General features: G+C 46.3%; 1 protein-coding gene across 1 annotated transcript in view; it reads left to right on the top strand.

Moving 5' to 3' along the window:
- The first annotated feature begins 9,546 nt into the window (after positions 1–9,546).
- Positions 9,547–20,461, top strand: part of Crtc3 (CREB regulated transcription coactivator 3) — a 104,663-nt gene continuing 93,748 nt past the window's right edge. The window contains exon 1 of the mRNA XM_021168643.3: positions 9,547–10,059. Within this exon, the coding sequence (XP_021024302.1) occupies positions 9,928–10,059 (132 nt within the window). The 5' untranslated portion in view covers positions 9,547–9,927. The remainder of the gene's footprint in view (positions 10,060–20,461) is intronic.

The following is a 20,461-nucleotide window of genomic DNA, read 5'->3' on the forward strand; positions in this document are numbered from 1 at the left end:
TCTAGCTTTCTAACTCTTTCCAAAACCTCATGAGCTGTCAGCAGGATAAATGAGAGCCTGTCTTAAACAAACTGTAAAATAGCCTTTGGGAGATTGGGAGATGGCTTAGTGGTTAGGAGCATTTTGCTCTTGTGAAAGAACAGAATTCAGTTTCCTATACTTACATTGGGCAGCTCCACAACCACCTGTCACTTCAGCCACGGGGATCTGATGCCCTCTTCTGGCCTCCCCAAACACTTACATGCACAAACACATACAGAGATACACATCATCATATCATCATCATTATCATATCATCACCATCATCAAAACAATAAGTATAGCCTTTCTTCTTGAATTTTGTCTTTTGCTTCCTAGAAAATAATTTTGATATGAAAATATAAAAAATATATACTTGTGGTAGAGTATTGACCTACCACAGACAAGGCCCTAGCCTTGCAATCCCCAGCCCTGGGGGAAAAGAAAGCTTGCTTGATAAACTTACTCAACCGCCCTTTGTTGCAGGAGAAAACCACATTGTTAGAGATACACATTGTTAGAGATACACATTGTTACAGATACACACTGTTACAGAGACACACTGTTACAGATATACACATAGCTCGATGGTGGCAGCCAGCTCTAGAGGCAATGGCAGACTCACAGAAAGGGCAGCCTGATGTGAATTAAATAATAACATCTATAAAAGGTCAACTCTGCATCTTCAGCTCTCAAGAAATCAGAACGTGGCCACACACCTTCACTGCCAGAGAGGCTGTTCTGTTAGTGGGAAGGGGACAGCGGAGGGAGGCAGCTCACTGGTGGCAGCTGTTCTTTTCAGAAGAACAGATGAGGAAGGCAGATGGTATAGCTGGAACTGTTCCCCTCCTGGACTGAGACTTCCAGAGGGAGGTGGGGATTTCTCAGAGAACTGAACTGTGGGAAAGTGACCTTTCCTTAACCTGAAGTTACTTTAATTTAATTTTTTTTAAATTTAGTGTATGTGCAGGATGTGCCTTTGGAGCTAAGAGCTCAACTTGGGAAAGTCGGGTCTCTCCTTCTGCCATGTGAGTCCCAGGGATTACACTCATGTTGTCAAGCTTGGTGGCTGTGCCTTTACCCACTGGGCTATCTTGCCTGACTGGAGTCTATGTGTAAGATCTGAGGATCTGGACCAAAAGCAGAGAGATGCAGATGTTAAAGAGACAGCTTGGTCCATTAAGTGCTTGAAGCACCTGGCCTCAGTCCCCGGTACCCTTGTTCAACAGCAACAGAGCAGCGTGTACCAGCCTGTGCTTCTAATACCAGCTCTGGAGCTGGAAGCAGAGACAGCCAGATCCCTGAGCCTAATCATAAAGTTCCAGGTCTCAGTGGGAGATCCTGTCTGAAACAACAAGATTTTTAGATTAAAAGATGGTTGTGTTTTTGTTTTTTGGTTTTTCGAGACAGGGTTTTTCTGTGTAGCCCTGGCTGATCTGGAACTCACTTTGTAGACTACACTGGCCTCGAACTCAGAAATCCACCTACCTCTGCCTCCCAAGTGCTGGGATTAAAGGCGTGAGCCACCATCGCCTGGCTAAAAGATGTTTTTAAGTACACAAGCTCCTTAAATTTAAGTTTCTCTAAATTCTAAGATCCGTGTCTTAGCAAACAGTAACAAAACTGCAAAGTAACCAGATGAAGATAAGATCGTTGAAAAAGAAACAACTATCAAAAGCGGAGGTGGGGGGAGGGCAGAAAGGTTGGGCGTGAAGCTCAGTTGATAGTGTTTATCTGGTAAGAAAACACTGGGTGACCTGGGTGACCTCTGACCTCCACAGGCCCACACACTGTACACCCACATATACAGGAGCAACCATGCATGTGTACACACGCAAGGGAAAAAAAAAAAAGAAGGGGGCTGGAGAGATGGTTCAGCAGTTGGGAGCACTGGCTGCTCTGGATTTGATTCCCAGCACCTAGGAACTGTCTAAATCCAGTCCCAGGAATTCTTTTTTTTTCTTCGAGACAGGGTTTCTCTGTATAGCCCTGGCTGTCCTGGAACTCACTTTGTAGACCAGGCTGGCCTCGAACTCCGCCTGCCTCTGCCTCCCAAGTGCTGGGATTAAAGGCATGTGCCACCACCACCCAGCTCAGTCCCAGGCATTCTAAGACCCTCTTCTGGACTCTGCAGGCACAGCATGCTGGCAGTATGATACATAAAAGGAGGGGGGAAATATACACACATTAAATAAATAAGCGAGTAAGTAAGTAAGTGAGAAAAAAAAAATCTAAGGTGCAAGCAGGAGGAAAGAGGAAGGAGGGGAGAGGAGGAAGTGGAGGCAGGGTATCGTGTTGGGAGTCAGGACTTATTCCAAAGATGGCTTTGCTAGAGAGAAGACATTTTAAGACTAAACAAAAACCAAAGTATGACCAAAAAAAAAAAAAAAAAGAAAAGAAAAGCCGGGCGTGGTGGCGCACGCCTTTAATCCCAGCACTCGGGAGGCAGAGGCAGGCGGATTTCTGAGTTCGAGGCCAGCCTGGTCTACAAAGTGAGCTCCAGGACAGCCAGAGCTATAAAGAGAAACCCTGTCTCGAAAAACAAAAAACAAACAAAAAAAAAAAAAAAAAAAAAAAAAACAAAACAAAAAAAACAAAGTATGATTTAGTTGAAAGATATCTGTTATCCCTGTACCAAAGAAAAGACAGGGATTATATACAAAGTAACAACCATCAAACAAAGGAGGAGAAAAGGACGCAGAGCACTGAGGTTGTAGCCCAGTTGGCATTGTGCTTGCCCGGCATACAGAAGGCACTGGGTTGTGCCCCCAGCACCACAAAAACTGGGTATGTCTGCTCACCTGTAATCCCAGCATTTGGGAGGCGGAGGCAGAAACATCAGTTCACATCATCCTTGGCTACATAATGAGATGGAGTTGGGAGGCCAGCCTCAGATACTAGAGTCTCTGCCTCAAAAAGCCAATAATAGGTGTAGAGAAAATCTCTTCAATGCTGGATGGAAGCATCACCTGTCAATAAAGAAGCCTGTGGCCAACGAGCTGAGGCAGGATTAGAAGATGGCACATCCAGCAGGGAGAGAGAGGAATTCCGGGAAAGTGTCAGGTGGAAGATCTGCCCCAGAAAGCCAATGATGAAGATGCTCACATGAAGCTGAGGAGAGGTAACCAGCCATGTGGAAGATAAATGTTAACCGCGAGTTGGGGAACAAGCCAAAGTGTGTGACCTAAGCAGTTATTAATAAATGACTAGTCTCAGAGTCGTTATTCTGGGAAGAGAGGCCAGGTGAGAGGCTGTGCAGTTACAAATGGGGCTGTGGGATGATGGCTCAGTGAGTGAAGGGGCTTGCTGCCAAACCTGCCAAGCAGAGTGCAATCCCCGGGACATGCATGGTAGAAGGAGAGAAGCAGCTTCCACAAGGTGTGAGATGATTTCCATACGTGCCGTGGCATTCCCCATACTGGCCCCCAACAATAGTTACATAAACTTAATAATATTAAGGAAAAATAACAATAAACAAGTTAAAAATACCTAAAGTCCAGCCATGAGAAGGGGGGAGGAGGAACAACAGGGGAGGAATATAGTACACGATAGACTTGAGAGAACCTGTCTTTCTCTAGGTACAGATGCATGTACGACGTGTCAAAAGATAAAGTGCAAGTGTAGTGGTGCACGGCTGTAACGCCAGTACCTGGAGGTGGAGGTAGGAGGGTCAGATGCTCAGGGAAACCCTGGGCCACATAGCCTGGGCTACGTTAGACCTTATTTCAGAAAATAAAATGTAGATATCTTAGAAATGTGTAAAGCAGAAGTTAAAATTTCCCAGGGGTCTTACACACACACACACACACACACACACACACCTCTTTAACTACCAAGCCCTGGTTCAGTACCTGATCTGTTTAACAAAGGTTAGCATTAGAGGGCTGTAAACAACCACCTTGGGAGTAGTGGTCCTGAAGCTGCCAAGGGTTCACAAATGGTTTCCTGGTGCTAGGAGCCAGGCCTCTCTGATGTCTGTTCTCTGTCATCCTCCAATCAACCCTTTCACCCATTGGTCCAAGACAGCTGCCTCCATTCTTATTGGCAAGTCCCCATTCCAGACAGTAAGAAGAGAGGAAGAAGGAGAGAGGAAGAGAGGAAAGGGATGAGAGTCATTTTTCTTCCTGATTAAATAATGTCCTGTTGGACAGAACACAGTCTTGTGACCATGCCTGCTTTTAAGGGAGACTCGGGGTGTGTGTGTGTGTTGGTTGAGGTTTGTTTTTTGTTTGTTTGTTTTTGTTTTTGAGGCAGTGTCTCACTTGTAGCCCTGACTGTCCTAGAACTCCAGTGTAGTTGAGGATGTCCTTGAACTTTTGATCTTCTTACATCCTTAGTGCTGGGATTACAGACCTGAGCCACCACAAGCGGTTTTATGCAGTGCTGCGGATTGAACCCAGGGTTGCATGCCTGCCAGGCAAGCACTTTACCTACTGAGCTACACCCTGGTTAAGGGGGCATTTTCTTTTCTTGTGAGATAAAAAGTTAATTAATTAATAATATGTTAATATATTAATAAAATGGGTACAGTTCCTGATTATATGTCCATGTACCACTTGAGGCCAGCAGAGGGTGTCAGATGCCCTGGGATGCCCTGGGACTAGCTTACAGATGATTGTAAGCCTCCTGTGGGTGCTGGGAATTGAACCCTGGTCCTCTGAAAGAGCAGCGACTGCTCTTAACCCCTGAGCCATCTCTCCATCCCCCATGTATATTTTCTTACATTTATTTATTTATTTGTGTGTGTGTGTGTGTGTGTGTGTGTGCTCACGCGCGTGCCTCGGCACTTGTGCAGGGCTAGACCTAGGTTGTAGGGCTCACTGGGAAGTCCCTCAGGAGGCAAATTTTTAATTCCTTCGCCACCTTTATACCAAAGTAAAACCATAGTATACTCTGTAAACACTTAATACTGATTTATTAAATGTGACAATTCAGTTGCATTGGAAAAATGGAAGCAGAGAAAACCTTTAAAAATTGGGCCTAAAGCAGTGAAACATCTTTTTCAATAAGAAAATGAACAGTTTGTGAGGTCAAGCCTGACATAGACAGCAAGGTTACAGGGTCATCTTCAGCAGAAATGACTTTCTAAAATTATAAACCTCGGGCTGGAGAGATGGCTCAGCGGTTAAAGCACTAACTGCTCTTCCAGAGGTCCTGAGTTCAATTCCCAGCAACCACACGGTGGCTCACAACCACCTGAAATGGGTTCTGACACCTTCTTATGGTGTGTCTGAAGACAGTGACAGTGCACTCATTCATATATAAAATAAGTAATTCTTTAAAAAATGTTAACCTCTATACTTACTCCAAGTAATTTCACACAATTTATTTACTGGATTAAGATTTAAGGTGGCATGGCTGAGTGGTAGAGACTTGCCTCTCACATGCAAGATGCTGCATTCACTAAAGAAAATTATACAAGTTAACTATGAGAAGACTAGAAATAGAGCGAGTGCACTTTAAGTATTTGACAGCCGCTGGTGCTGTGTTCAGGCTGATGGGGACAGTCATTTAGGACCTATCCCAGTGCCCTTCAAGATGGCAAAAGCTGAAAAGTTAGAATTATGTTTCCTAGACGACCTTGCAGCTAGGATTCTGGGCACAATTTTGCTTCTTCCCACTATTATTTATTTTTTTATCTTACAAGATCAGTAAATTGGAGGTTGGAAAGATGACTTAGTGATTAAAAGCACTTGCTGCTCTTCCAGAGGACCAGAGTTCAATTCCCAGCACTTACAGTCAGGCAGCTGAGCTGCCTATAAGTTGAGTTTCCAAGGATCCAATATCCTTTCCTTGTGCTTTGTGCATGGTGGTGGAGTCAGAGCTCTCCCTGGGTTCTTGCCAGGACCAGGCAGGAGTCACTCCCCTATGGTGGGATGGCTGCACGAACTTCAGGCAGAACTGAGTCCTCGGCATATACTCTCCTTTACCATTGATATCTCAGCTCTTAGCAGCTTCAGCAACTCCTCCCCGTGTTTAAGAACTTCTGCCTTTTTACTTTAAAAAGAAAACCCAAAAAGGCACAGCACTTCGTTACTTGTGTTCAGTGCATCTGATCTGCCAGCATCACAGCGCCTGGGCTTTCTCTTTGTCCCCACCCCCTCCCCAGGGACAGGGTCTCCTGTAGTCCAAGCTGCTCTCAAGCTGACCAGGCACCTTAGGCCAGCCTTGGACTTCTGCATCCCACCTCCCAAACGCTGAGATTAAAGATGGGTACCACCTGGGCCGGCCAGGGCTTATTCCCTGTCTTTAAACTATGCATGTGGGTATGAACTTGTGAGTACAGACGCCTGGCAGCACCAGCGGCCTTGATCTCCTTGAGCTGGATATAGCCAGTTTCTAGCCACCTGACTTGGGTGCTGGGAACTAAACTTGGGGTCCTCTACAAGAACAGAAGTCCTTAACCACTGAGCCATCTCTCGCGTCCTCAGGGCTTTATCCCTAAAATCTCATCATATTTATCGTGCCCACGTGGACTTTGTCAGAGATCATCTTTTAGGAGCCGGTTAGTTCTGCAGATGTCACGCTTGCACAGTAAAAGTTTCATCCACTGGTTTATATTGCAGGCACCCAGCTGGCCTTATTTCTTATTATTTGAACACTGTTGTTTAGTGTGTGCCTGTGCATGTGTGTGCTTGTGTGTATGTACGTAAAGTGCTTGTGTGTGAAGGTCAGAGGACAACTCTTAAGAGTTGGGTCTGTCCTTTTTTTTTTTTTTTTTTTCGGTTTTTCGAGACAGGGTTTCTCTGTGTAGCCCTGGCTGTCCTGGAACTCACTCTGTAGACCAGGCTGGCCTTGAACTCAGAAATCTGCCTGCCTCTGCCTCCCAAGTACTGGGATTAAAGGCATGCACCACCACCACTGCCCGATGGGTCTGTCCTTCTTGCATGTGGATCCTGGGGATCAGATTCAGGAGTTAGGCCTGGTGGCAGTGCCTTTACTCACTGAGACACCTTGTTGGCCCCTGGCTGAGGCTTTTTTTTTTTTTAATTAGGTGAAATAAAGGTGAAGAAAGTACATTATTATGATAGTTGAGTACATTATTATGATAGTTGATCTACTACCAGAGACGTTACTAAGTGACCAAACAGGCAGGAGGTCTGTAGGGCACGGTATGCTGGGTTAGTGGATCCCTCCCACCCATTGTGAGACGACACAATGTTTCATCATGCTGCTCAGATTGGCAAGCAATGTAAAAAATCATGAATTATGAATTTTTGGAAATGTCCCACTTAATATTTTTAGACTACAGTTGATGGAGTATAATTGAAGCCTTGGAAATGAAACTGTGGGTGGGGAACGGTCTCCTCCTGTGTGTGTTCTGAGCCGCTGCGCGGAGCTCAGTGTAGTGACAGCTTTCCCAGCTGGCTTCCCAGCTCGCGAGAGGAAGTGCTTCCTTTGCTGCCTCCTTTCTGCAACCTGGAGCTCCATCAGCGTCTGCTCTCAGCCCTCCAAACAGGCGTCTCAGCAACTCCTTTATTACCTGAACTAGCCAGAAAGTCCTACTTTATTTGTTGTTTGTTTGTTTGTTAATGTGATGGGGAAGGAGGGCTGACTCACTCTGTAGACCAGGCTGGCCTCCAACTCACAGAGACCCAACGGCAGCCTTTGCTTCCTAAGTACTGTTATTAAATGGTATGTGCCACCATGCCCAGATTTTTCTTTCGTTTTCTTCTTTTTTTAAGATTTATTTTGATTGTATTTAATCATGTGTCTAGGTGCCTCTGTGTGACATGCATACTTGGGTGCAGGTGCCTGTGGAAGCAAAGTTATCATAGCCCCTGGAGAGGGAGTGACAGGTGGCTGTGAATGCCCAATTTGGGTGTTGGGTACCAACCTCAGGTTCTCTGAAAGAGTAACACATTTGCTTTTTTTTTTTTTTTTTTTTGAGACAGGGTTTCACTGTCTCAAAGACAGGGTGGCCCAGAATGACCCTTAACTTGCAGTCTTCCTGCCTCCACCCTCCAGGTAGTGAGATCTCAGATGTAGGACACTATGTCCAGCCTGGCTCATTTGTGTGAAACTGAACTCAGTATGGCATAAAAGCAGAAGGCAACATGTAAAGAAAAAGCAGGGATGGGCTGGAGGGATGGCTCAGTGGTTAGGAGCACCTACTGCTCTTGCAAAGGGTCAGGGTTCAGTTCCCGGCACCCACATAGTACAGATGGTAGCTCACAAGCAACCATCTGTAACTCCAGCTCCAGGGGACCTAAGGCCATCTTCTGGTTACCAAGGATTCCTATACATAGATGCTGCACATAATTGCATGCAAGCATACACACATACATATAGAAATCAAGAAATAGAAAATAAGAAAAAAAAAGCATATTGGGTAGGACAATACAACAGACACATAAGCCTAATTATAACAAAACAAACTAGGGACTAGTGAGCTCCCTCAGTCGGTAAATGTGCCTGCCACCAACCTGAGTTATTGGCGGACGTGAGCACACATACACACACACACACACTGAATAATGAATGAATGAATGTAAAAAACCAACACATATAAAAACAGTCGCAGGAAATACAAAAGTTGCACATCATGTCTATAGATTCTTTTTGGCTTTGGTTTTGAGACAAGGTCATCATACGGTCTGGACTGGCTTTCTTCTCATTATGTAGCCAAGGAGGACCTTGAACTACTGATCCTCCTGCCTCCACCTCCCGACTGCTAGGATTACAGGCACTTGCCATAATGCCCAGCCTCATTTTTGTATAAATTTTAAACATAAAACTTCCTATCCCATATAGGTAACTAACTGGATTAATAAATCACACACAATAAAAGCAAGAACAGCATAATCAGTATATGTTAATTTTGAAAAAATGAACAGCAGTGTTAGACATCACTCCCAACATAGTTACTTTTTATGGAGACAAAGAATGAGGTGGGGCTCTTAAAAAAAAACAAAACAAAACAAAACTCCAAGCATATGAAGCAAAACGAATTTTAAAAAGTTTTTTTGTGTATGTGTGTCTAGGTATGTGCTTGCTACAGCCTGAGTGTGGAGGTCAAAGGACAAGTCTCAGGAGTCAGTTATCTCCTTCCACATGAGTCATTTAGCTGGCCCCAAAATGCCTTTTAAATTTTATTTGCAGTGTTGGAATCAAACCCAAGGCCTAGGGCTTGTCACACAAGCGCTCTACAGCTGAACACCGTCCCCAGGCTCTGCAAAAATGTTTTGATGGTTTAATCATGAGGTGCGTGGGCGTTATTGTTATTTTCCGTATTTCTCCTCATGTCGCTAATACGTCCTAATTCACAAAACACGGTCATGCTCAACACTCGCCAGGACATCTTGGTGTACAATTATGTTGGAAGCAGCTTCTGGGCTAAAAAGGGGGAAGCCTGATGAGGCCACTTGCTGTTTTACCAGCGAAGTTGAACGGATGGGAGAGATGGCTCAGTTAAGAGTACATACTGCTCTTATAGAGGAGAAGACCCGTGTTTGGTTCCTAGACCGGTGTGATCTCCGTGGGTGCCTGCATGCACATATACATATGTACACATCCACACTGGGCAGTGGTACCCTGCGGCTCTCACACATTGGTGCAGCTTAGCTTTAAAGACGGGATATAGGTGTGAGAAGTCCCGAAGCAGGCTGGGGACCGTGGGCTCAGCCCTCGGTCGGCTCGCCGGAGGTCGAGCTCCCCGGCTGGGAGGCCGGGCTTCGGGGCCCGGAGGCCGGGCGGGCCGCGCCAAGGGCGGAGCCGCCGCGCGGGGGCGGACCTCGGCGCGCTCCCGGCCGCTCGCTGGCTCTGGGGCCGCGGCGGCTCCTCTGCCGGGTCGCGCCGGAGGACAGGTTTCGGGCGGCGGCTTGGACGGCCTGCGGACCGACCGGGTGGGCCGAGCGGCGGAACCCCGCGCCTGCCGTCTGCCTAGCCCGCTAGCGCCGGGCGCGCGCCATGGCCGCCTCGCCCGGTTCGGGCAGCGCCAACCCGCGGAAGTTCAGTGAGAAGATCGCCCTGCACACGCAGCGGCAGGCCGAGGAGACGCGGGCCTTCGAGCAGCTCATGACCGACCTCACCCTGTCCCGGGTGAGCTCCGGGGCCGGCGCGGGCGGTGCGGGCGGGTCCGCGCGGCGGGGAAGAGGTCGCCGGGCCGAGGCGGCGGCGGCGGAGCCGGGCGGGGGCCGCGGGTGGGGAGCGGGGCCGGGGTGGCCGCGGCCTCGGCTCTGGCCGGCCTGGCGACACCGAATGCGGCTTGCTATCTCGGTGGACGGGCCTCGGTGCGTTGAGCTGGAAACGGCCGAGCCCGGGGAGGCGGGCAGCGGGGCCGGGCGGCCTAAGCGGGAGGATGACCCCGAGAGGAAATCGCACGCAGCTGCAGCTCAGAGGCCGGACCGAGGCGCGCCTGGTTCGGGCGGTGCGGCTTCTCCGTGGACACCCACGGCCAACGCGCCCTCGACTGTTGGCGTAGAAGGCCTCGGGGGCCCGAGGGTCGCACATCCTCCCGGAGGGGAAGACTCGGTGCACGCACAAGCGAATCGACGGCTGGCCCCTGGGTGGCAGGGGGCCTTGGTACCACGTTGAGATTCCGTGGCTTTCCCTCTTTCGCCTCTTGGAGGTGCTTTCCGTGGTCCGGTGCATTTGCTCAGCATCAGATATTTAGTGAGAACTGACAGGGTGCCTAGCGCAGATGGTGACCGTGGAGGGACCCAGAGGAATGAGTAAGAGCGAGTCGGGACAAACACCTGGGAGGCTAGATAGACAACTGGAGCGGACGGCAGGGGATGGAGATGGCAGGAGTGTCTGTGCAGACTGCAGAGAGTCAACGTGAGTGGGCAGCCTTGAGGATTCTGAGTGCTGGCCTTGAAGGCACATTGTCAGATGGGGGAGGCTGAGAAGATGCTGGGGGTGGACAGCTGGAAGCAGACGTGTGAGCAGATTGCAAGCTGGTTGTTTCCCTGCTTCCCAAGGTGCAGGCGTATTCTATTTTGGCCACCATAGTATTTGGGACTGAAAAACAAAAACAAAAACAAGAAAACTAAAATCTGTTGCTAGGGTTTAAATTGGGAGTTTTTTCTTTTAACATAAATTTAACATAAACTAAACTAACATAAATGTATAGCATAAACTAAACGGACTTACTTTAAAATTAAGAGACCTGGAAACAATCTTGAGTGTTACTTCCCTGAAGTGGAGTGTGAACTCTATTTTGCTATAATACAGTTCACATGGCTCACTGTTATAGTCCCCTACACCGAGACCACTCATCATTAAGGGCAAAGTGGACTGCTTTCTGAACTTCCATTCTCCATGCACTGAAGGAAGAAGAAGAAGAAGAAAAAAGAATATATGAGAGATAAGAGATAGATACAGGATACAGATAGATACAGATACAGAAGGCTGAAAATTTCAAGGAAAAAAATGTCCTTATGCCCTGAGCAGTTATACTGCTTACAGGTTGGCATCTAAGGCCTTGACATTTTGTGACCTTGATTAGACTGAGCCTGACAAGCTTCGGATGTATTGAAGAGGTGTGGGTAAAAGCCATGGATTAGTGTAAGGCCTGTGTTGATGTTACAAGGCAGAATTTATGCACACATACATGTGCTCTATGTGTCTATGTATAGCTAGAGTTGGTCCAGTCGCTCATGGGATTTTGAGGCCCCCCTTTAAATCATCCTTCGTGCTGAGGTCATGAGTAATGTAAAGATTATTTTTTAATCTTTTTTAAAGATTTATTTAGTATTATATGTAAGTACACTGTGGCTGTCTTTAGAAGAGACATACCAGAAGAGGGTGTCAGATCTCATCACAGATGGTTGTGAGCCATGTGGTTGCTGGGATTTGAACTCAGGACCTCTGGAAGAACAGTCAGTGCTCCTACCCTCTGAGCCATCTCTCCAGCCCCCAGATTATTTTTGTGCTCTGTAGCTCAGCTGGCTTCTAGCTCGACATCCCTTTTCCTTAGATCATTAATGCTGGGATCACAGACATGCACCATCAGATCTGGTTCAGATTTTTAAAAACAAGTCCTCCTAGATCCTTAGTGTTCATATAGTTTTGATTTTACTCATGTGTGTTTGCATATAATCTTGTGTATGACGTTCACTAGGTAAAGCGTCTATACACTCATAGACCAAAACATTTATGTGTGCAATAACCCAAGGTTACAAATTCATAAATCCAAGTCAAATTTCATGTAGTATGAGAAATGCTATTCTGATGCACTGAACTTGGGGTCTCTATGTGATATGTTGAATTTAATGAGCCTGATCAACTGTGGCTTATAGACTAATCCAGTTGCTATTTCTGCTAATTACTACAAATTACTACAAACTTATGCTATTTTGCCCTGTACCTGGGCCAGGGAGTCATTTGCATGTTAGTTCAGCCTGTGTTTTCTCCTTGAGAAATGGGTCCCATTGTGTTTGAACAGACACTTGTGACAACCCTGACTGTGCCAGAGAAAATTTGCTTATTTAGTTGGTTTTTTTTTTTAATTTATTTATGTATACGAGTACACTTTAGCTCTCTTCAGACACAACAGAAGAGGGCATCAGATCTCATTACAGATGGCTGTGAGCCACCATGTGGTTGCTGGGATTTGAACTCAGAACCTCTGGAAGAGCAGCCAGTGCTCTTAACCACTGAGCCATCTCTCCAGCCCTGCTCTTTTAGTATTTTAAAGGCTTATTTCCCCACAGAAGTTACAGAATGAAACACTTCTCATAACGAACTCCTGGGTCCTCAAGTGTTTGTACACTCTCATTTGGAGAATAGTCCATGTGGCTGGCAGAGGGTGATTGGATGGCCAGTATACTGACTTTGTTCAGTGCTTACAGCAGGCATGTTAACTGATGGACAAGCACTGCAGTGATCTAGATACCATTTCTTCTTAGCCTGTGTGGAGCTTCAGCTGCTCACGTTATCACGGCCAGTCATGAGGACTGACTTGAACACTACTGAGGGTCTAGATTAGCAGTTCTCAACGTGTGGGTCAGGAGTCCCACAGGCGTGGCTGATCAGAGCTTTGCACTACAATTCACAACAGTGGCACAATTACAGTTAGGAAGTAGCAAGGAAGTCCTCTTACGGTTTGGGGTCACCACAATATAAGGAGTTTATTAAAAGGTTGCTGTATTAGGAAGGTTGAGAACCACGGCCCTAGATTTTGGAGAATTTTTTTTCCCCCAGGTTTCGTGCTATGCTTCAGCTTCCTCAGAAACAGTGTGGAAGGTTTTGTTTGTTTGGTTTGGTTTGGTTTTTTTCAAGACAGGGTTTCTCCGGCTGTCCTGGAATTTTCTCTGTAGACAAGGCTGCCCTCGAACTCAGAGATTTTCCTACCTCTGCCTCCTGTGTGTTAAGAGTACAGGTGTGCACCACCATGCCCAGCTAGCAGAGAGGCAGTCTGGAGAAGGAGGACCTGCCCATTGTGATACCTGGCTGGGATCTCCCGGTAAGGAGAGGGAGGAGAGCGGAGGCAGGTCAGCCTGGGAACTGCTGCTGGGCTTTGAATGATTTCTGTGCTGTTGGTAAGTTGGATGCTTCCAGGAGAGTTAATGGACTGTTTATGTGAGGTATGTGATGCGGCTTTGACAGTCTACTTAGTGTGCTCACTGTGTCTGTAGTGTGTGCCTGGGGCTACTATGGTTGTTTGGGATGTTGTATGAGCAAGCAACAGTGCAGACTGATGGGTGTTAAGATCTAGTGAGGAAGATATTTAAGAAGTAAGGACCCATCTTGGTGAGTGTTATAAAAAGGAAGTAGTTGGAGCTCTGGGCGTGGGTAGCTCGAAGTCTTTGCCATTTCTGAATGTCTAAGGGATCTGTGGGAATGGGGAGAGAATTTTGGGATATATGTGGAAAGGCAATGAGCTTCTGGCAGAGTCTACGGTCCAGCAGGATAACTGGGAGAGAGATTTGAGGTGCTGGGGATGCCACAAGGATCAGGTTGTAGATGTGGGATTTGGGACCGGATCCTACAGCAATAGTAGGCCATTGGAGAGGTTGATCCCGGGTGGTTCTGTATCTTCAAAGGATCCTTCTAGCCAGAATCTAAGAGGAGGCCACGGTGGAGAAAGTGTTCTGAGACTGTACAGCAAGCTCTGGCAGGGCTGGGTGGCGTTGATAGCGCAAACAGATTGGTGCTTACAAAGTGTAAGGAGCTTTGGAGACTCCAGCAAGGTGAGAGGGAGAACTGAAGATGGTCCCAGGCTTCAGGCATGTCAGGGTCCTGGGTGGGCAACACTCTGAAGTAGCAGGGTGGGGCTGTGAAGAGAGGCTGAGTTTGAAGCTTCTAAGCCGTAGGAAGCATGTTCTAGCAGGCTGTTGTCTCTAGGGACTTGGGACTCAGGAGTGGAGGCTAGGTCTCCCTCCTGTTTGGAGCTCTTTGGAGTTTAGCCACAGGAGATTTGATTTAGGGAGAGTTTTGAGACCACATACTACAGGTAGGGGAGTGTAGTTCAGTTGGTAGGGTACCCACAGCGAGTGCTCCAAGTCCTGAGTTTGATCCCCTGCATACATGTTAGTGGCTCATACCGGCAGTCTTAGCACTTGGGAAGTTGAGGCAGGAGGATGAGAAATGTAAGGTCATTCTCAGCTACACAGGGTATTTGAGGTCAGCCTACCCTATTTAAAACAAATGACCCTCCAGCCCCACAAACTACAAACTGACTAGTGACCTTCACCCTATTTTTGGCTCTCTGACATTATTTTTATTTTGTTTTCCCAAAACATGTGTGTGTCTATGTGTGTCTGTTTTCTATGCTAGTGTGTACCTGTGTCTCTCTGTGTGTGTGTATCTGTGTTTATGTCCCTGTGTGTGTGTGTGTCTGTGTCTATGTCCCTGTGTGTGTGTGTGTCTGTGTCTATGTTTCTGTATGTGTATCTGGGTCTATGTCTATGTGTGTCTGTGTTCTTACATCTGTTTGATAAGGGCCAGTAATGACCATTAGTATTGTACATTAAAGTCTAGAGTATAGATTTTTAGAAAATGAGATCTTTTAGCAACGTCTGCCTCACATTTCTTTCCTTTTTGATTAAAAATATTTATGTTTTTATTTTATGAGTGTTCTGCCTGCATGTATGAAAGTGTACTACGTGGGTATCTGGTGCTCACACAGGCCAGAAGAGGGTGCTGGAGAACCTGGAACTGGAGTTAGGGCTAGCTTGTGAGCTGCCATGGTGGTGCAGGGAACCAAACCTGGGGCCTCTGCAAAAGCAGGAAGGGCTCGTGACTTTTCTCTGTCCGTGTGTGTGTGTGTGTGTGTGTGTGTGTGTGTGTGTGTGTGTGAGAGAGGCCTGGACTGCAAAGCATCTTTCCTTGCTGAGTCATCATTTGCCACAGACCCCCGCCATCCCTATGGCGTGCCTCATGATGCTCCAGATTGCTTTAATGACTTAGCTCCCCTATATCTACTTGACTTTGTCCCCCGGCTGTAAAGTGAAGTGTGAATAGGGCCCGGAAGCCAAAGAGCCCCTGACATTTCAAGGGAAGGTAGCAGGAGGTGCAATCACAGAAGGCTAAAGAGCAATTAGAACAGCAGGAGAGAAGCCAGAAGGAGTCCAGTGAAGAGGAGGGGGTGCTCACCAGCTGAGCCAGCACTGCTACCATCAATTACCACTGCGTGTGCAGGATGCTGGGTGCAAGGTGGCTTGTGAGACATGGGGAGATGGCTGGGAAGAGAGGGAGAGTGTGAGAAACTTGAGGGTGCTTGGCTGTGAAGGGCGATTCATATTGACGTATCTCGGGATAAACTCAGCATGGCCACCCTAAGTGCTGCCTTGCCTTGACTAGTTGAGGAAAGCCATTGCTTTCTTTTTGTTGTTGTTTTGCTTTTGTTTTCATTTTCCTTCTTTAAAGACTCAAGTCTCAGGTAGCCTTACTAGAGTGGCCTCACACTCACTAAGCAGTCAACAGTGACCTTGACCCCAGATGCTCCTCCTCTAGAATGCTAGGATCACAGGTGTGTCCCTATCACTGGCTTAGACAGCACTGAGGACTGGACTCCAGGCCTCATGCGTGTAGGCAAGCCCTCTCCCAGCTGAGCCATACCCCCAGCCCACACACACCATTTGCTGATTTTCTGTTAAAACAAACAATGGTGTGCTGTAGACCGGTGAAGCCTTTGAGCCAAGAGTAGAGGGAGGCCTGGGAAGGCCAGGCTCAGGTTAAACCTGACGGCTCTCAGTGCCAGGCACGCTCTCTCTTCTCTTGTTATCTCAGGCAGTCTTCAAAGTGACCTCGTGCTTTATCTGTCTGGATTTTCCAGCATTTGGGGGATGAGTAAACCCAGGCTTGGAGAAGAATCTTTACAAGGCTGCTAAGGGCAGGGCTAGGACTTGAATCCGGGTGTCACACTGGCTATCTGTATAGTCCCTAGTAAAGGTGTGTGTGTGTGTGTGTGTGTGTGTCTGTCTATTTTTGTTCGTTCATTCTCTCTATCACACTTACTAATCTTTTCTCCTCCTCCACCTCCTGGGACTGAAGCTAAGAATTCTTACATGCCAGACAATGCCCTACCTCTCAGCCACTCCCTCCCCCTAAGTCCTTCCACAGTAGCACATTGGATGACTATAGCTTTATAAAAGATCTTAAAGCTAGTAAGTCTTGTAAATTAGTCCTTCTTAAAAATTACTTTGAAGGTCTGATATATTGCATATGCCAGCAAGATTTTGCTGAAGGGACCCTGATCTAGCTGTCTCGTATGAGGCTATGCCAGTGCCTGGCAAATACAGAAGTGGATGCTCACAGTCATCTATAGGATGGGACACAGGGCCCTGGATGGAGAAGCTAGAGAAAGCACCCAAGGAGCAGAAGGGGTCTGCAACCCTATAGGTGGAACAACAATATGAACTACCCAGTACCCCGAGAGCTCGTGTCTCTAGCTGCATATGTATCAGAAGATGGCCTAGTCGGCCATCATTAGGAAGAGAGGCCCCTTGGTATTACAAACTTTATATGCCCAGTACAGGGGAACGCCAGGGCCAAGAAGTGGGAGTGGGTGGGTAGGAGAGCGGGGGTGGGGAGAGGGTATAGGGAACTTTCGGGATAGCATTTGAAATATAAATAAAGAAAATATCTAATAAAAAAATTACTCCTGGAGAGCTGGCTCAGTGGCTAAGAGCAGTGTGTGTCCTGCTCTTGCAGAGGACCCAGCTTTGGTTCCCAGCATCCATGGCCGTCACTCCAGCTCCAGGGGACCCGGGGATCTTTTGGACTTTGTAGGCACCTGCACTCATGGGTATATATTCCCCTAGACAGATATACATATATGTACATATTTCAAAATAAAATAAACACTTAAAAACTTTTGCCTGACAAGTTGGGTCATTTGCACTTACATAAATTTTAGAATTATCTTGCTCTTGTCAATCTATAAAAGCAAGCCTGGAGATTTTTATAACTTTTGTCTTTTTCTGTTGCTGGAGCTTGAGTCCAGGGCCTGTGGAATGCTAAGCTGAACTCAGCCACTGAGCTACACCCCCAGCTCCCTGATGGGGTTTTGATTAGGACTGTGTTGACCACTGTGAGACTTTTCCAGAAAAGAATTAGTGTGGCTTCCATCCCATTTATACAGTCATTAGAAGAAATTTTACTTAAGTATGTGACCTTATGTCAAATTTTGCTACTGACTACTTCAGGGTGAGGTAAATAAGGAAGATGAATGGAAGGGCCAGCAATAGATGGCAAGTGGTAGCTAATTCTTACCATAGTGGTGGATAACAGGGTGTAGCGAGGCCTGGGGCAAGCAGGACAATTTAGGCCCTGGGCGAAGAGCCGACAGTATGGTCATGCAGGAATATGAGTTTAGGGCTAATAAAATGGCTCTGCTGGTAAAGGTGCTGTGAGCCTCCTGTCTGGAATCCATTTCTCAGGACCCATGTGGGAGGGAGATAATCGCTTTCTGACTTCTTTTCACACACACACACACACACACACACACACACACACACACACACACGAGAATGGGTTTAATGTGGTTTGCTCTTTCAGATAAGAAAGTTAGAAATCTGGATTTTATGTAGTCTCTCAAGTTCTAAAATTGAAATTGAAAACACTGCCCAAGTGAGAGATCCGTGAGGGCTGCCAGCCTGTGACCTCTGCCTTAACCTGCTTGTATTTTAGTCTTCATTTTCATCATGTGTAAACATGGAGGTGTTAAATTCAGGCTCAAGTTTCTTTCTAGTTTAATGATTCAGATTTTCAAAAGAGGAAAGTGTCAAAATAACTGAAAGGTTTTAGAGGCAGCAGAGAAGTCGTAGCCAGGCTCGTGCAGGTCTCCGTGCTTCACAGAACACCACCCAGTCTTTCTCTTCATCCTTCTCTCTGCTGAGAGGGGCACGGGATGACTTGGCTAACCACAGGAGAGCTAGCTCTGGGGTCACATGGTGGTCTCTGAGAACGCTGAGGCTAGGCTCCTCCAGAGGGCGGTGGGCAGCTGTGAGTGGTGGGGTCCTTGGAGAGGGAGGGGCTGACGTTCAGTTGAAGGCATGTCCCTAGCTAGCTTTATAATCAAGCCAGGCTGATGGGTCAAGGCTTTTGTGTAAGGGTTGAAGCCTGTGTGGGAACTCTCAGAAGAGAGAAACTTTGGCACATGTGTATCTTTGTAAGCTTGCGCCTGGCTGGCATGGTATGTAACACGCGATTAAGATTTTATAAATGAATTGGTGGGCTGAGAGATTCATTGAAGAAGGAAGGAAAGGCTTTAGATCAAGGAGATGTCTGAGCACTTCAAGGACTGCGAGTCCGATGCTTCCTTCTAGTAAGTGCATTTAGAATCTTAAAAGGGAAGCTGACTTTACTCTTAAACTTGGCTCATAGGCAGAAATAGCATACTGAGTCTTCAAGTTTAACTCTGAGGTCTGAGTTTGATGAATATATGATAACATATAATTAATGTGTCTCCCTATACAGCATGCTTGAGAGATCAAGTATTGTGCTTATAATGACGTTAAAGACACTCAAGGGCTTTAAAATTTACAAACAAACATGTGCACTTACTTTTTGAATATGCATATTAGATTAAGGAATATTATTGTATCTGAGATTTCTCTCTGGGTGCCAAGGGTGGTGGAGGAGGCAGTGAACTTGGCTTAATCTTAGTTGGTAATCACAGAAGCTGAGGATAGATGGACCATGGGTCTTATCTCAGTCATCTCTAGTTTTTGTGTATCTGAAAGCTTTCATAGTGAATAGTAGCAAATCAGAGACTAATGGTGTCCACAATGTATCTGTCTTTCAGAATGTCAATAGCTTGGTCATTGAATTTTTCTTGTCATAATTTTCTTATTACCATACTTTCATAATATTTACGTTATATTAGATAAATTTTAGTAATTACTTTTTAAATTTTATGTGTATGTGTGCCTTTGTGAGTTTATGTACTCTATGTGTGGGCAAGTTCTCTTGGAGGCCCTAGAACTGAAATCACAGCATGGTTGTGAGCTGCCTGATGTAGGTGCTGGGAACCGAACCTGGATCCTCTGGAAGAGCAAGCCACTTTCTTAACTGCTGAGTCTTCTCTCTAGCGCCTACATTGTATTAGATATTTTGAACAATAATAGTAATAATAATAATAATAAATATTATGATCTTTCGAGGTGTAATGGAAAACAGGAAAAGAGCATGGTAGAAATAGGAGTATGGGCTTTGCATAAAGCAGCCGTGGATGGCTTTGGGCAAGACATTGAACACTGAACTTCTCTGTGTCCTCAGGTCCGTAAATGCAGGCAGGGCAACTTCCCTGCATGATTGTGGGGAAAGCTAGGGCTGAAGTGAACCAAGTATCTGTGGACAATGCCTAGTCTACCCTAAGGGATCAGGTCTGGTATATTTTTTAATTATTACTTTAAATTTATTATTTAATTATTTTTTAATTAGAGAAGGACAGAGTAATGGAAGGGTAAAAGTCTGTCTCAGGGATCTCTATGGCCTTTTTTCCTTGTATGATCTATAAGTGCCCAGTTTATATAAATACACAGTTAACATTATTTTAGAAGCATAACTCAAGCAGGTCAGGCTGGGTCGCTGTATGGCGTTTAACTATAGCCAGCTGACTGGCCTCTGAAGAGTAAAGAACAAAGGCTGTTAATTCTGTGGGATACTGTGGATACCTGGTGGCTTGGCCTCCTTTATTAAATATTTTTATTACAAATTCGTGTTTGTGTGTGCGTGTGTGCGTGCGTGTGTCTGTGGGTGCGTGCATGCTCGCGTGCACTCTTGCACAAGGGCGTGCATGGAGGTCAGAGGACACCTTGCTGGAGTTGGTTCTCTCTTTCCACCCTGTGATCCTGGGGACCAAACTCAGGTCATCCTGTCTTGGTGGCAAGTTCTCCACTCCATTAAGTCATCTCATCAGCCGGCTGTGGTCTCATTTAATAAACCCGCATCTAGAGATTTAATAATCATTCCTTAGAATAAGTTATAATGATTTCAGGAAAAGAAATGTTTTACAACCATTAAAAAAAACCATTCATGTGTGTGTGTGTGT

The sequence above is a fragment of the Mus caroli genome, unplaced genomic scaffold, assembly GCF_978045245.1.
Source record: "Mus caroli unplaced genomic scaffold, Mus_caroli_1 scaffold_8, whole genome shotgun sequence".
In the NCBI taxonomy this organism is placed as follows: Eukaryota; Metazoa; Chordata; class Mammalia; order Rodentia; family Muridae; genus Mus; species Mus caroli.